Below are 15212 nucleotides of genomic sequence, written 5' to 3' on the forward strand. Positions count from 1 at the left end.
ATTGCTAGTTGTCTTTTAGATACACACTTAATCATTCGTCTCGTTCACAAGAATCATATAATTATTGATTATTCTGTTATCATTTAATTTAATACTTAAGGGATTCTAATAATAACTTATTTGCATATTTGTACAAAATTTTTAGATAAAATGAATGGTCAAACAGTCCAAAACTTAACGTGGTCAAATATAAAAAAAATCAATGAAAATATTATCCTCGCGCTAAAACGCTTAAAGAGAAAAAAAAACATTTACTAACCAACGAAACCCCCACGCAACGCAGGCAGTAAAGACCGGGACCGGCCAATACACACACCACATCCATCCGTATGAAAGCCGAAGCCGCCGCGGCAAAGACGCGTATTTGTTGGGCTCTCCTCTCCTCTTCTCGTCTCGCTTGCTTGCTCGCTCGCTTCAGCTTCCGCTTCCTCCTCCCCCTCCAAAAACCCAATAAAATAAAACGCACGCACCCGAATTCCCTTTCCCCCACCACCCCCGCCTCGATCCCCTCGCCGGAAGATCCGATCCCGAGCCGAGCTCGATCGCGCTGGGTTTGGTGGGAATGGTAGCGGTGGGCCGGTGACCCTCTCAGCCGGCGGCGGCGGGGTTTGTTGGGTGGGGTGGGCTGGGGGGGGGGGGGTGATGGGCTGCTTCTCGTGCTTCGACTCGCCCGCGGAGGAGCAGCTGAACCCCAAGGTGGGAGGGCCGTACGGGGGTGGCGGCGGTGGCGGTGGCTCGTCCTCCTCGGCTGCGGGCTACGGCGGCGGCGGCGGCGGCGCCCGCCATGGGGAGAGGGGGTACCCGGAGCTGCACCACCACAACCACCACCAGCCCATGGCGGCGCCGCGCGTCGAGAAGCTCTCCGCAGGTGCGCGTGTGTCCCGTCCGTCCGTGCGCGCGCGCGAGCAAGCGACCGGGCGTTGGGCGGTGGATCTCCGGGCGGTGGTTGGTGGGGATCGGATCCGCGTCGGGGGACGCCGATTCGGTCCCTCCTTTTGCACGCCATCCTTGATCTGATTTCTGTTTCTTCTCGTCTTTGCTGATCCCTGCCTGCCGAACTAGCACAATTTTATTTGCAAAATTTGACAAGAAACCAAAGACAAAGAAAATATCCTGAACTATCTGATAGGTACATGCTGTGCGGTTAGTTCATCTGCTTCATCTAATTGGGAAATGAAAAAAAAAATAAGTATATTGGAGATGGAACTGATAGACTTATAGGCCGAGACGAATGCTATGCTCAGCTAGTTTGTTCGGATTCTGCCGTTCTAATTCTCGCTGTCGCATGAACCTTCAGTTAGCTAAGTATTTCTTTTTTTTTTTCAATTTTTTTCCGGGTCAACATGTGCAGGTGCTGAGAAAGGGAGAGTGAAGAGCAATGCGATAGCAAGGGAGCCTTCTGCGCCCAAGGATGCCAATGGGAATGTAATATCGGCGCAGACTTTCACCTTCCGAGAGCTCGCAACGGCCACCCGGAATTTCAGGCCGGAGTGCTTCCTCGGTGAAGGAGGCTTTGGACGCGTTTACAAGGGCCGTCTGGAGAGCAGTGGCCAGGTAACTTATTTTGGCAAGTGGGTTTGCTTCCTTTCTTGCATTCGCCCCTGGGGAACTGAACAACGGGAAAATCGCACTGTCGCGAAATTGTTACTGTTCACTTTTCTTTGCCTAAGATCTACGGACTGTAGACTGTTTAAAGGAGTGGGGAATAACCATGTTGAGCAACTGTTTATTTGATCTGGTTTATTTACGCATTGCACTATGCTACTCCCTCTTGTCACAATACACCACAACACATTCTTTTTTTATGTTTTTGTCAAACCCATAAATTTATAATATTATGCAAGTATAATTGATGATGCAAATCTGCTCATATGATTTTTGTGTATCCAATATAGTTAGTAAGGAAGATAAAAATACTTCAAAGTTTTTAAAGTTTGACATGATACTTGTCCAAAAGGACAGGAATTTGTGAGCAGAGGGAATAGCAAGCGCAGTTTTATGCAACAATTCGTCTAATGTTCTATATGTTACATTGAAAAAATAAGAGCAACTTGAATTGCCAAAACTAAAATGAGTTTTAAAGTGGTAGCATGATTGAAGTTGCTGTGTTGTGATTACAGGTTGTTGCTATAAAGCAGCTTAATAGAGATGGGCTTCAAGGAAACAGAGAATTTCTAGTGGAAGTTCTCATGCTCAGTTTGTTACATCATCAAAATCTTGTTAATTTGATTGGTTATTGTGCTGATGGAGATCAACGTCTTCTTGTTTATGAATACATGCACTTTGGATCATTGGAAGATCATTTGCATGGTACGAATTCTACTTTTATTTCCTGTAGCAATACTGTTTTGCATATGATCACCACCTGTAAATTTTCTGTTAATGGTTTCTGTGTCTGTACCTGCTGTACTATCCTAAGCAAGGGCCATGTCACATGTTTCCTTAGGTGCAGATGTCCATCTGCGGTTCTATCCATGCTTTCTAGTCTGTGCTCTTTATGTAGTAGCACTAGTGTTCATGATTTTTATTAATATCAGCAAATGTTTATGTGGTGGTAGACCAGTATCTCATCACCAAGCTCTACAAATGTTACCATTTGCATTACCCTGCTCCCTGTTCATGCGTTGGATTTTGTCTCTTCCAAGGGCCTTCAATAGTGCACGACAGCATAATGTGAGTACTAGTGTGTCAAGTACTCAAGTCATGTTTATATCACAGTTCTCTCACACTTCTTATCTGCGTCTACTGCAAGCTTAGGACCAGTTTATTTGGGCTCCAACTCCTAATTTCACTCTAGGAGCGGAATCTGGAGTAGAGCTGCTTGAACACAGTTCCACCTCTCTAGTTCATTTTAACAGATCACTCCACCCTGCTCTGCTCCCATTTTGTGGTTGGGCTCCAGCTCTAGGAGAGGTGAAGCTGGAGCTAGAGTCATGCCAAACAAGCTCTTATTCCATCTGTCTTTGTTTTTTAACTCAACATGACAAGATTTGGAATGTTTTTTTTATCATGCCATCTATTTTTGGTGTGTTTGGCTGCTTGTTGTAAGTTGAATAAATGTCATAATGAGAAGTGAGCATTGGTCTGTGTTTGCTAAAATTATTTCTAAAGCTATGTGATGTACTTATAATGGTCTGTGATGGTTTTTTTTAATCAGTGACCTGTGCGCATTACAAACAGTTTTTATGACTTCTTCTCAAGGTTCTCTTATGTTCATAAATTTCACCATTTAACCTTACTGTTTATATGTGACTTTGCATTAAGTGCCATGGACATTCTTATCCAACATAATTTCATGTGCGAACAATGACCATGCTGTGGATTTGTTCTTTTGACATGCATATAATATGTGATGTAGATCTACCTCCTGATAAGGAAGCATTGGATTGGAACACAAGGATGAAAATTGCAGCTGGTGCTGCTAAAGGACTGGAGTACCTTCACGACAAAGCAAATCCACCAGTTATTTATAGAGACTTCAAGTCATCAAACATTCTTTTGGATGAGAGTTTCCATCCAAAGCTCTCTGACTTTGGTCTTGCAAAACTGGGTCCTGTTGGTGACAAATCACATGTCTCTACACGTGTGATGGGGACATATGGCTATTGTGCTCCAGAATATGCTATGACAGGACAATTAACTGTTAAGTCTGATGTATATAGCTTTGGTGTTGTCTTGCTTGAGTTGATTACTGGTCGTCGGGCGATTGACAGCACTAGGCCACATGGCGAACAAAATCTTGTCTCATGGGTAAGCTCTATCCTGAACTACTGATTATTTGTGAACACTTTACATATATATGCTGATAGCCTGGTATGGTTTATCTGTTTAATATCTCTTAAGTAATTATTTGAATCCTGATATGTCATGTATCTTTAATATGTTTGGTAGCAGATCTAAATAATATGTGCTGCATTTTATCATAAGTAAAACTTCAAAATTAACTCATATAGACGATCAGGTGTTGCCTGGTTACTATATTCTGGAGCTGCGAATAGGAATTCATAACTATATTAGATGTTGTAACTTGTAAGCCATCTGTGATTTCCTGTGCACCATGCTTATATTGATCAATGTACTCTGATGGGTTAGAACAGATCATGTATCATTTGGCTGAATGATTTGGCCCATGTTCTGACAACATTGCTTATGAACTGCCAGGCACGACCTCTTTTCAATGACAGAAGAAAGCTTCCTAAAATGGCTGACCCAAGACTGGAAGGACGATACCCCATGCGTGGACTTTACCAAGCACTTGCAGTGGCATCTATGTGCATTCAGTCGGAGGCTGCGTCCCGCCCACTTATTGCAGATGTTGTGACTGCTCTTTCCTACCTGGCATCTCAATCGTACGACCCTAACGCGCCTCATGCTTCGAGGAAGCCAGGTGGTGACCAACGAAGCAAAGTTGGCGAGAATGGCAGGATAGTCTCCAGGAACGATGAAGCCAGCAGCTCTGGCCACAAGTCACCAAACAAGGACAGGGAGGATTCCCCTAAAGAGCCTCCAGGTATCCTGAACAAGGATTTCGACCGGGAGCGGATGGTGGCAGAGGCGAAGATGTGGGGCGACAGGGAACGGATGGTGGCGGAGGCGAAGATGTGGGGCGACAGGGAGCGGATGGTGGCCGAGGCGAAGATGTGGGGCGAGAATTGGCGGGACAAGCGGCGTGCGATCGAGAATGGGCAGGGGAGCCTGGATTCCCCAACTGAAAATGGCTAGGAGCAGAGCAGTGAGTGGTTGATCCATCCACCCATGTATGTCTGTTTATTTCCAACACTATTTGCTTTCCTGTGGCAGAGAGAGGCGGAGAGGGTGGGTTAGATGTACATTTCTAGAGAAAAGAAACGGGAGCTTTGAACCGGATAGTGAATGCATATGTTGTAAATTCTCAGAAAATTTTGTGAGAATGAAAGGACACCTTTTGAGTTCCCCAGTATCTTTGAATCGGTCCCTTTACACCTCCCTGCTTGTGCTGTGCTGCTCGTCACAATTAATGATGTTTCTATCGGCCTCATTTCGTCGTCAGCCATCAGCCAAATGGGGTGATTGGTTTTCATGTAGAAAGTCAAATAATAAAAAATAAATTTTAAATGAAACTTGTATATATATATATGTATTCTTGCTGAAAAATAACATCCGGTGAAACAGATATCAAAATTAACTCTAAATTTAAGATTAAGAATTTAAATTCTAACATATAAATAAAAATAAAAAGATAAAGGCGAATGCTAGCGAAATGTCACCGGCGCCGACTGGTGCAAGATCGAGATGCTCTGAAAGCAACCCGATCGGCAGGCAGGAGGAAGCACAAGAACAGCACGACTCTCGGCCGGGTGGATCCATCGGCGGAAGGCCAAAATATCAAAGCAGACGTACGGAATTGGCGGCACGGCAAGCGTGCATGCTGGAAGCCTGGAAGGAAACTGACCGATCCGCGGAGCAGGGGAACCGCTTGCGCGCACGACGCAGACATCTCCCGTCTCCCGGAAGACATGGCGCGCCCGCGCGCACGACGCACCGCCGTCGCGCCGGCCCGTGTCCGCGGCGCGCTTGCGTGTTTCTCCTGCTGGCCTTCTTGTCGTCCGGGGACGGCACGCGCTACTCTGCAGACTTAGGTTTGTTTAGTTACCAAAAATTTTTGGTAAAATAGTCACGCGAAACGCTTGACTAAATGTCGGAAAGAGTTTTTGGATATGAATGAAAAAACGAATTTTATAGCTCGCCTGAAAACCATGAGACGAATTCTTTGAGCCTAATTAATCTGTCATTAGCGCATGTGGATTACTGTACCATTTATGATTAAATATGAACTAATTAGGCTCAAAAATTTGTCTCACGATTTTTCCCATAACTATACAATTAGTTTTTATTTTTATCTATATTTAATACTCTATTTAAGTGTTCAAAGATTTGATGTGGTGTTTTTTGGAAAAATTTTACGAACTAAACACGTCCTTACGTGTGTCATACACACACTAAAAAAAATCATGATGTTTATGATCTTTGCCCTAGCCGCGCTGGTGGTGTACCTTGCAGTGGCGTAGTGTAGGACATATGTCACAACGCAGGATCCGGTTCGGATGGAGTGTCAATAGCATGACCTATAATTTTATAAATTATATTTTTTTTTTGGAAAACACAAGACAACGCAGACGCTCACAACGCACGCACACTCCCCCTAGAACGCACGCACGTAAACCCTACCCTTACGAGCACCTCCGAAGACCATCGGCAAATTCCAGAATAAGATAAATTATAAAAAAATTGAACAAGAGGAAGAATAAATCTAGACCTAAAAGTCAATAGCATCAAATAAAAAATAGAGGAAGTAGTACCCGTCATTATCGGTATTGATAGTCTCTAGTGATTATGTCAGATGTTGAAGCAAATATGACTGCGGAGGGAATGATCCTGCCTCATGGTTTGTCACGCCCAGAAATTCCTCACACGAATTTTTGAACTTAATTGTGTATTAAAATCCCTGTACAGGACCAGCCAGGGTACACAAAAAGACAATGTTAATTACATAACCATCGTTATTAGAAACAACTGAAAATAACACTTATTCTAAAGAAAATGCAGCGGAAAGAAAGGTAGACTAGCTCCAGCGGGTACGGCTCCAGTCCACAGGCAAAGCTTCGACGGCAGACCAGCTCACTCTTGAGAGTCACCTCTATCGGATTCCACTTCTAACTCTGGAGGGGAAAATTGGGCAAGGTTGAGTACAAACCACCGTATTCAACAAGTAGCACGGAAAAGAGGGTAATAAATGATGCATAAGAATCACCAAGGACAGGCTTAGGGTTAGTTGCAATAAAGCAGCACTTAAATAAATAACAGAGATTAAACCGAATAAAGGTAATTAAATACATTAAAGGATAAATAAATAACAGTTGTAAAATAGCACAACACTGTCCAACGTTACACCACGTTGCAACAGGCCCAACCACTGCTCAACGTTACACCACGTTGCAGTAGTCCCAAGAAAAAGCCAGTTCATCCAGGTCATTAAAGGTTCAACTAATCACAGTGAAGCTGGCAACTCGCCCTTAACCGTGGGCACGACTATTCGAATAGATTTTACTCTGATCAGAGGTGTACTACTATACCCACAAGACAGTCCCACTACAGTTGAACGTGCGCCGACATACCACCATGGCATACCGGAAAAGGAACTATGATAGGGCCCGTCGCATAACCCTCCCTATTCAATCGCATCACATTTCAGGTTTCGCCCACTCCTTTAAACCAAGTCGGGCAGCCCCTCTTGTGCCTAGATGAATCCGGAAGCAGCATAGGCCATCGTTACACCACGACTCCCATCCATACTCCATCACGCTCACCCTTACCTGGGTACGTCGAATAGTTCGCAATTACACTCCAAAGCCCACCGTTGCCCATTCTGGCTTGTGGTTAGCATGGAAATAACTTCCAGGGTTTTCCTGCGAACCGGTCCTTAATTATCATGAGTGCGACTCTCAAAACCAAACACCCACGACCCACCGTTAGCAATATTTTAGTTGGCATTAACCCGAACCGGGTAATGAATCATTATTACAGCTATTCAGAGCTAATCATGATTATTAAATGATCCCATGAGCTACTTGATCTAAGCACGGCTAAGCATCAACCTAGGCCTAACTCTAGTCAAGTTACCCCTGGTCTAGCATGAATAAAGTTGGGTAAACAATGGCATAATAATAGGGATTACCCGGAAAATAAATATAGTAAATACTTTAATTAAAACAATACATATTTGAATAAATAAAGTAAGGAATTTGTAATAATAGGTTCAATATAATCAAAGATGAGTGCCACTTGCCTTGCTCTGGCCCCTGGGGTACTTCGGCGACGATCTCGAAATAAACCGGCTCTTCGGCGGAGTCCGAATCTAAGTGACAAAGCACAAAAATAAATAAAACAGGCACAAACTCTACTGAAACAGTAAAAGAAAGTATTTTTAATGGATTATTGATAATTTTATGAATTTAATGAAATTTGAATGGGCCTAAACGGAGACTAGATGAATTACTTATAAATTTTAGAAGTTTTCTGGGTTTTTAAACTAAACAGAAAAGTCCTAAATCAATTATTGCGCAATTAATAGGGCTGCTGTCGTCAGCGGAGGAGAGAGGTGGCGGCGCCGACGGGTGGGGGCCACCTGTCGGTGGGAGAGAGGGGAGACGGGTGGATGACAAGTGGGACCATGGGGAAGGAGAGAGGAAGAGGAGGGCGGCGGCTGTCCCGTGGGCCCCGCGGGAGGAGAGAGGGTGAGAGGGCGGCCGGCGACTGACGGGTCGGGCCCACCGGCCAGAGAGAGAGGGCAGAGGGAGAGGAGGCCCGGCCGGTGGGGACCACCGGTCGGTGACCTAGGGCAGAGAGGGGTGGGAGAGGAGTTCGGCCGGGAGAGGAGGGAAGCGGCGGTCGGCCGAGCGGGCGGCGGTGGGCGGCGACGGCGGGAACAAGCGGCGCCAGCGGAGAGCGGCGACGGCGACGACCGGCGGGCAGCGGCGCGACAGCCGGCGACGGAGACGGCGACCACGCTGAGAGGAGGGCGGCGTCGGCTCGGGGAGGGCGACGTCGGCGGTGCGACAGGAGGGCGGCGGCGCTCCGGCGACGACGGGGTTGCGTCGGCGACGGCGAGGGGAAGGTGGTGACGGGCAGAGGGGCGGCGACGGCAGGGAGATGACGCGTGGCGGCTGGCGACGGCGCGGTGGCCTGACGACGGCAGCGGGAAAGAAAAAGAGGAGGGGAAAGAGATGCGGATGCTCACCGGCGGCTTTGAGGACGGCGGTGAGACGACGTCGAGCGGGAACGGGCGGTGACGGCTGGCGGCGCGCGGAGAACGGCGACGGCTCGCGAGATCGATCGGCGGTGGCGACGTTGGGCGCGGCGAGGGGAAAAGGTGAGCGGCGGCGTGAGGCGGCGAGGTATTTATGGCGCGGGGAGGCCGGCTAGGGCGGGGCGGCAGGTGGAGACCGAGTCGGGCACGGCGACAGATTCGGCGGTGGCGGTTGCAATGGCGGCGCGCGGAGTCCAGCTCATCCCCGGCGGCGGTGCGGGCTCGGTTCGACCGGGAGGGAGGCGAAGCGGACTTCGCGCGGTGCGCGGCGCGGGCAGCAGGTGAAGCTGGGCCGAGGCGGAGGCTGGCGTTGGGCCGAATGGTGGCCCAGGAGGAGGAGGGGGAGCGCACGCGGAGGGGAGGTGGAGGCCGGCGACGGCTGGGCCGGCCGACCGGGAAGGGAGAGGGGAAAAGAAAAAAGGAAAAAGAAAAAGAGAGAGGAGGAAAATTGGACTTTAGCCCAATTTGGAGAGGAAGGGAAAAAGAAAGAAAAATGAGGGAAAAAGAAAAGCCCCACTTTTGCCGAATTTTAAATTAATTTGTTTGGTCAAATTTTATACTTCTGTAATTTGAGTTTAAATCCAGTTAATCGATTTACGAACCTCGATTTAATTAAATTAATCTCTTTAGAGGGATTTTTCCTGAGTTAATTAAGCCAATTATTATTTACGAATTTCTTTTACGAATTAAGGCTTAGGATTAAACTCCGGCTGTGACATGGTTGTAACCGTGTCGAGCAGTAACCCAATTGTTAGAGAGAAAGTCGAGGCAAATCGAAGGCCCTTGTCCACTTGTAAGGCTCAATTTAGTGGTTAGGCACGACACACACATATACTCTTATGACATTTTATCTTTAGCTATTATTATTAAGATTGAAAGTATTTCTGTCTAACCTCTCCTACACCATCTAGTTATAATCGGGGACACAAGCACATGCCACAATTTCCTACTTATCACTGGTATTATAAACATTCAACTTATTTCAAGACTCACACATTTCCTTTGCAAGTCGTCATGTACAACTCCATGCGGGAGCTGATAGCACCTCGGGACGATTGAGTCCAGACATGATCTAAGTTTGAGTCCACAAATATCCAAAGAAATAAAAGGAGTTCGAAACAAAACTTCTCCACGCGAGGAAAAAGAGACCTATTACAAGACATCACCGTGCACCACGAATCCACTTCAATCAAATAGAAACTCTGGATAAAAGATGATTCAAATTGATTTCCGATATATTTCTTGAAGCTCATTTTTGATTGGAAAATTCCAAGCAAAATCTAAACAAATTCTGACCTAGCGAAGCACCAAAACAACAGGCATGTTGTCCATGGATGATAGCGGTGCCGCCTGCCCACCCATGGATGGCCATGCCTCCTCCACCAGTGTCTGGTCTTTCACATTGACACACCTACTCCACCGCCTCTATGGAAGCCTGTGTTGCTACATTTGCAGAGACATGCGTTACCTCTACCATTTGTTAGCCACTGGACATGATACCTTCGCCGGCAATTGCACCTCCTCACAAGGGCATGAGAAAATATGCATATGGAGAGTGTCATGACTCCACAAGTTCATACGTTGGTAGATGAGGATGGGTATTGGAAGGATTACAATTGTTCGTGGTGTCGTACCTTTTATAGAAGCATATTCACGAGACCACCTATTTAACTTGGCATATTAAATCTTGGCAATTATAATAAAAATTGTCATATAAAAGACTACCTATTTAACCTGTCATGTCATTTAAATAAGTAAACATGTCTCCTCAATAGCCAAATCTGGCAAGTCATCCTCTCACCCAACAAGATTAATATATGTGGGTCCTAAATGGTTGGGCACACAAGTCATCCTCTCGACTGTTAGGATTTGAAGAGTGTGGATGAAGAGTCTGTGGAGGTACACTTGAATTTAGAGATGTAATCTTTTGACATGAATGACGAAATTAAGATTTGGAGAGTTAAATTTTAGACATTCTCTTAGAAATGCTCTTAGATGAACAATATATACATTGTCTTGTTGCCTGTTTGGTTGTCGCCCTAAGATGAATCGACCTAGTATATTGCACGCTCGAATGTTGTCTGGGGTTGATTGGTTGCTACCCTGATTTCACATGCGAGTGGATGGGTATGAGCAATGGAAGGATTACAATTGTCCGTGTCATACTTTCTTAGGTGGATTGTGGCCGCGTTCGATGGTAGGGCGTAAGTTAACTTATGCATTGGTACAGAAAACGTAATAATAGGTTAGCACATAATTAATTAATTATTAATTATTAAAAAAATATAAAATAAATTAATTTGATTTTTTAAAACAACTTTCCTATAGAATTTTTTGTAAAAAATACACCATTTAGTATTTCGAGAAACGTGCACGTGAAAAAGGAGGGAGACTTGGTTAACTAACCCGTATGCCGAACGCGGCCTGTATACATTGGCTTGGGGTTGTTTGGTTGCTGCCCTAAGATAAATGGCCCTAGTTTATTGCATTCCTAAATGTTGTCAAATAGTTGTTTGGTTGCTACCCCAAGTTTCTCCCTGGCGAGTCCCCCGTGCTCATGCCACTCAATGTTGCCTGACATTGACTCAGGCATGACCTAACTGAGCTTCACTAGTTCACTCGGAGCGTTAATCACTAGATGGAGCTTCAAGCTGCTCGCATAACTCCTTTGATCTGTCACATACATGAAACCATATGAAAGTTCCTTTGATCTATGTACTGCTCTCCCTTCACTAAGCATTTCCTCAAATCAATTTCAGGTTTCAGCCACCAGAGCACCATCACCATCTTCTTGCTCAAATCTAGCCAACACTGCCACCGTAACAATTATGCAACACTAATATCTTAGACCAATTCCTCGTAGCCAAAGCATGAATATTATTTCCTAATAAGAACCCACAACATGATTTCATTAATTAATCAGAACCCTACCATCGCAGTGCAACAAGCATATGCTCATCACCAGCTGCCCAACAAAGTTCGGACAACCACCATTAGAGTCGAACTGCTCTATTTGTTCCATTTTGAAGGTTTTTGGCGCTCCTGCGACCGAACTTCCCCTCCGGCAAGCTCACTTGGTGCCCCTGCTCTCCTGTTATGTCTTGCTCGCAGGTGGATAGGGGAATTTAATTATGGGATGATACCCTTTCTGTTCAGGCTTGCCTCACCAGGCATAAAAACTATGAATTCTCATGCACCTTGAGAGACATGGAACTCAGGATGGCAGCCAAACAACCACTTTAGGCAAAGGTGAAATACATGTGGTAGGAAAAAATCTCACAAACAAAGCGATTTATACAGGTTTAGGTCATGCAAAGGTGAAATACATGTAGTAGAAAATTCCAACTAGATTTCTCCTTTCTTTCTCTATTTTTTCAGTTTAGCCATATTTTCTATGTAGCGCTCTGGAGTACTCAACTTGTTCGGCCTCCTATGCCTCCTTTTTAGGCATGATCACCCTGTTGTAGTATTAAGGGGCATCACAGTGTCAAGAATAGAATGTTTACAGTGGCCTAATCAATAAGAGTAGCAAATCTTCGTGATGAGATTGATTGATAGAATTGAACAATAGTGTCCTTTTTTTTCATGAAGATGGTCACATTGTCGTTTGCATAGTATGGAGAAAAGTATGTCAGACACCATATGTGTCTCAAATAAAAAATATGTAACATAAATATGTTAGGTGTAGCATTAATTTTTATAAGTGAAACATATAAAGTGTCTTATAGAAACATCCAAAAAGACCCTTTTATTAGGACCTGAGTGTTGCCTCTGCTAGGGTAGCCCGACCCCTCCCTATTGAGGGTGGGTCAACCCCACATTTCGGGTGGTCTGACCTCTCCTTCAACAAAAAATCCTTCGGGTGGCCTAACCCACCTTTTGGCAAAGGGTCCTTTTGTGTTAGGAGGCTTTATTTCTTTAACACCGACATCTATATTTAAACTTCTTTCTATTTTCCGTTGCAAGTAATTGATGTTGGTAAAGGTGGTAATGAGCCCAATTTTTTCTAATAAAATTGAAGTGTTAGATTCTAAATGGGGTAGAATGAAAGTTTACAGTTTTTTAGTTAAAAAAATTTAAATGTTAAATAGGGTTGTGAAATGACTAAAGTCATTGGCCCATTAGTCCATTACCACTCGTAGCTGTGGGTATGTTTGTCTGTGCTGGCATATTTGTGTGTTTTATGCTTTTGGTCAGTTTGATCTTATTCAGGAGAAATGGGAAGGCCCAAGTTTTTTTGGCTCTAACCGTGTTAGCACTATGGGTGTGGGGAGCTATGACAATATGAGCAAACCGTGTTAACACTGAGCAAATTTCTTCCACGAGAAAGACATGTTGTAAGGTTGAGTGCGTGTTCCGTAAAAGCAAAAATCATCTAGTATTTTCTATGCAAAAGTGGGTGCTTCACTGCTTCATAAGGATTATTTGCCGCCCAATAGAAGCTTGGGAACAAAATTCCGCTTAATGAAAAAGCACACTCGAAGCACTGAGTTAGAAGGGAAACGAAAGATAAACAAGATTATCTCATTGTTATAATATTTATTTAATAATTTAAACAGTGAACTTAATTATTACAAAGCTAAAAATATAGTTTAAAAATGTGATATGATAAATATATATATGCTCTCTTTATTTCAAAATATATGATGCATTTTATATTGTTAGGATAACGGTTTAACCAAAAATTACTGTATTATGATTAGGTTTTATGACAAAAAATAATATTATTATATTTGTATTGAAAAGTATTTTCTTGTAATTATATTTTTCTTGTCATATAGGCGATATGTTAACAGAGTAATCTTTGGTCAAAACTCTTCTACTAACGAAACAAAATACATCTTAAATTTTAAAATAGAGAGAGTAGAAATTTTGTTTTAAACATATTATATTATTTAGTAGTTTGAAAAATGTATGTATACAAGTTAAGGAGAAAAGCAGAGAAGAAAACTGTGTCTGTGTATCACCCTGTTTTTATGAAGCAGTGATCGACGTGTTGGTGTGGCACGTACGCCCGCACCGCGCGCGGCAAGTGCGGTGGAAACTGACCGACCGGTAGTCGAAGCGCCCCCATGGGGTGGCACGGTGGGACGTGACGAACCGCAGGGGTAGACCTGGGCACAAAAGACCGAGATCGAGAGACCGAACCGAATAGATTGAGACCGAGACCGAAAAGACTGAGACCGAGAAATTCGGTCGCGGTCTCGGGTGAAGGAAGCGAAAGACCGAAAAATTCGGTCCGGTCTTCGTATACAAGTCTCGGGTAACCAAAATACCCAAACAGACTGAATTCCGCTGTCTCCCCTCCGCCGCCTTCTCCTGCACGCCTTCCCGCCTCCTCCCACCGGTCTCCGGGTAACCGAAATTTCGGGCACTTCGGTCATGACCGAGACCGAGACCGAATAAGACCAAAACCGAATTTCTCTCAAGACCGATTGAACCCAAGTTTTAAAAGACCGAATTTTCTCTACAGACCGAACACCGAGTCCAAGACCGAACCAAAACCGAACAAGACCGAAACCGAATTTCTCGGTCTTGTGTTTTTTTAAGACCGATTAAACCTCAGTTCTGAAAGACCGAATTTTCTCTGAAGACCGAACTCCGAGACTAAGATCAAATCGGAGACCGAACGAATCTCGACCGAACGAAAGACCGAACGGCCAGGCCTACGCAGGAGTCGCCGGACACCCGCCAGTGTCAATCCCGCCGCGCTCATTCCGTGCTTCTTTCGCCGGCCTTCTCGTCCAGGAGAGGCGTGCAGGGAGCCGCCAATTTTGCTCGGACACGCGGGCTCACGCCTGCACCTGCGCCACTTGCCATGTACAGTACTACTACGCGCGTACGGTTCACACTAGTGCACCGCGGTGTTCAAATCATCGTAGGCTTGTGCTGACATACGTACGTAGCACCACTGCGGCACCGCCAACGCGCGTACGTCTTGCGGTCGTATCCGTTGCATGGTTTGCGTGTAAGCTGTACACGCGTACGTACGCCCTAAATCCCACTGTAGGAGAGAGCATGCAAGCGTGTGTCAATTGGCTTTTCCTGTTGACTCAAATCGATTGTTGTTGATTATCTTGCCATAGCCGCCCTGGCGTACGTACCAGGTTGCTAGCTAGCTGGAGTACTGCCTAGTAATAGTAGTAGTCTACTAGACATAACGGCTCAAGCCTATAACGAAACGGATAGTCTACATGGTGCAGTACTTCATCCGTTCTAAAATAAATCAGTCTTTTGCTTTTTATCTACAATAATTAACTCATCTTCTTATTTAAAGTTTTTTTACAGTTAATACTTTTGTTTTTATTAGATGATAAATCATGAATAAAACTTTACGTGTGACTAATTTTTTTTAGTTTTTTACAAA

General features: G+C 44.7%; 1 protein-coding gene across 1 annotated transcript; it reads left to right on the forward strand.

Moving 5' to 3' along the window:
• Nucleotides 1-391: 391 nt before the first annotated feature.
• LOC102723023 (serine/threonine-protein kinase PBS1) lies at nt 392-4932 on the forward strand. The gene is made up of 5 exons (XM_006648606.3): nt 392-868; nt 1352-1554; nt 2121-2310; nt 3359-3750; nt 4162-4932. The coding sequence occupies exons 1-5, from the start codon at nt 643-645 to the stop codon at nt 4720-4722; spliced, it is 1572 nt and encodes a 523-aa protein (XP_006648669.3). The 5' UTR covers nt 392-642; the 3' UTR covers nt 4723-4932.
• Nucleotides 4933-15212: the final 10280 nt, after the last annotated feature.

This window comes from Oryza brachyantha, chromosome 2 (assembly GCF_000231095.2).
Source record: "Oryza brachyantha chromosome 2, ObraRS2, whole genome shotgun sequence".
NCBI lineage: Eukaryota > Viridiplantae > Streptophyta > Magnoliopsida > Poales > Poaceae > Oryza > Oryza brachyantha.

Bases quoted from the DNA above. Each gene is read 5' to 3' on its own strand.
- LOC102723023 (XM_006648606.3), top strand. From the start codon at position 643: ATGGGCTGCTTCTCGTGCTTCGACTCGCCCGCGGAGGAGCAGCTGAAC. The intron at 1,555-2,120 runs GTAACTTATTTT...TTGTGATTACAG, and splicing joins GTCTGGAGAGCAGTGGCCAG to GTTGTTGCTATAAAGCAGCT. The intron at 3,751-4,161 runs GTAAGCTCTATC...ATGAACTGCCAG, and splicing joins AACAAAATCTTGTCTCATGG to GCACGACCTCTTTTCAATGA.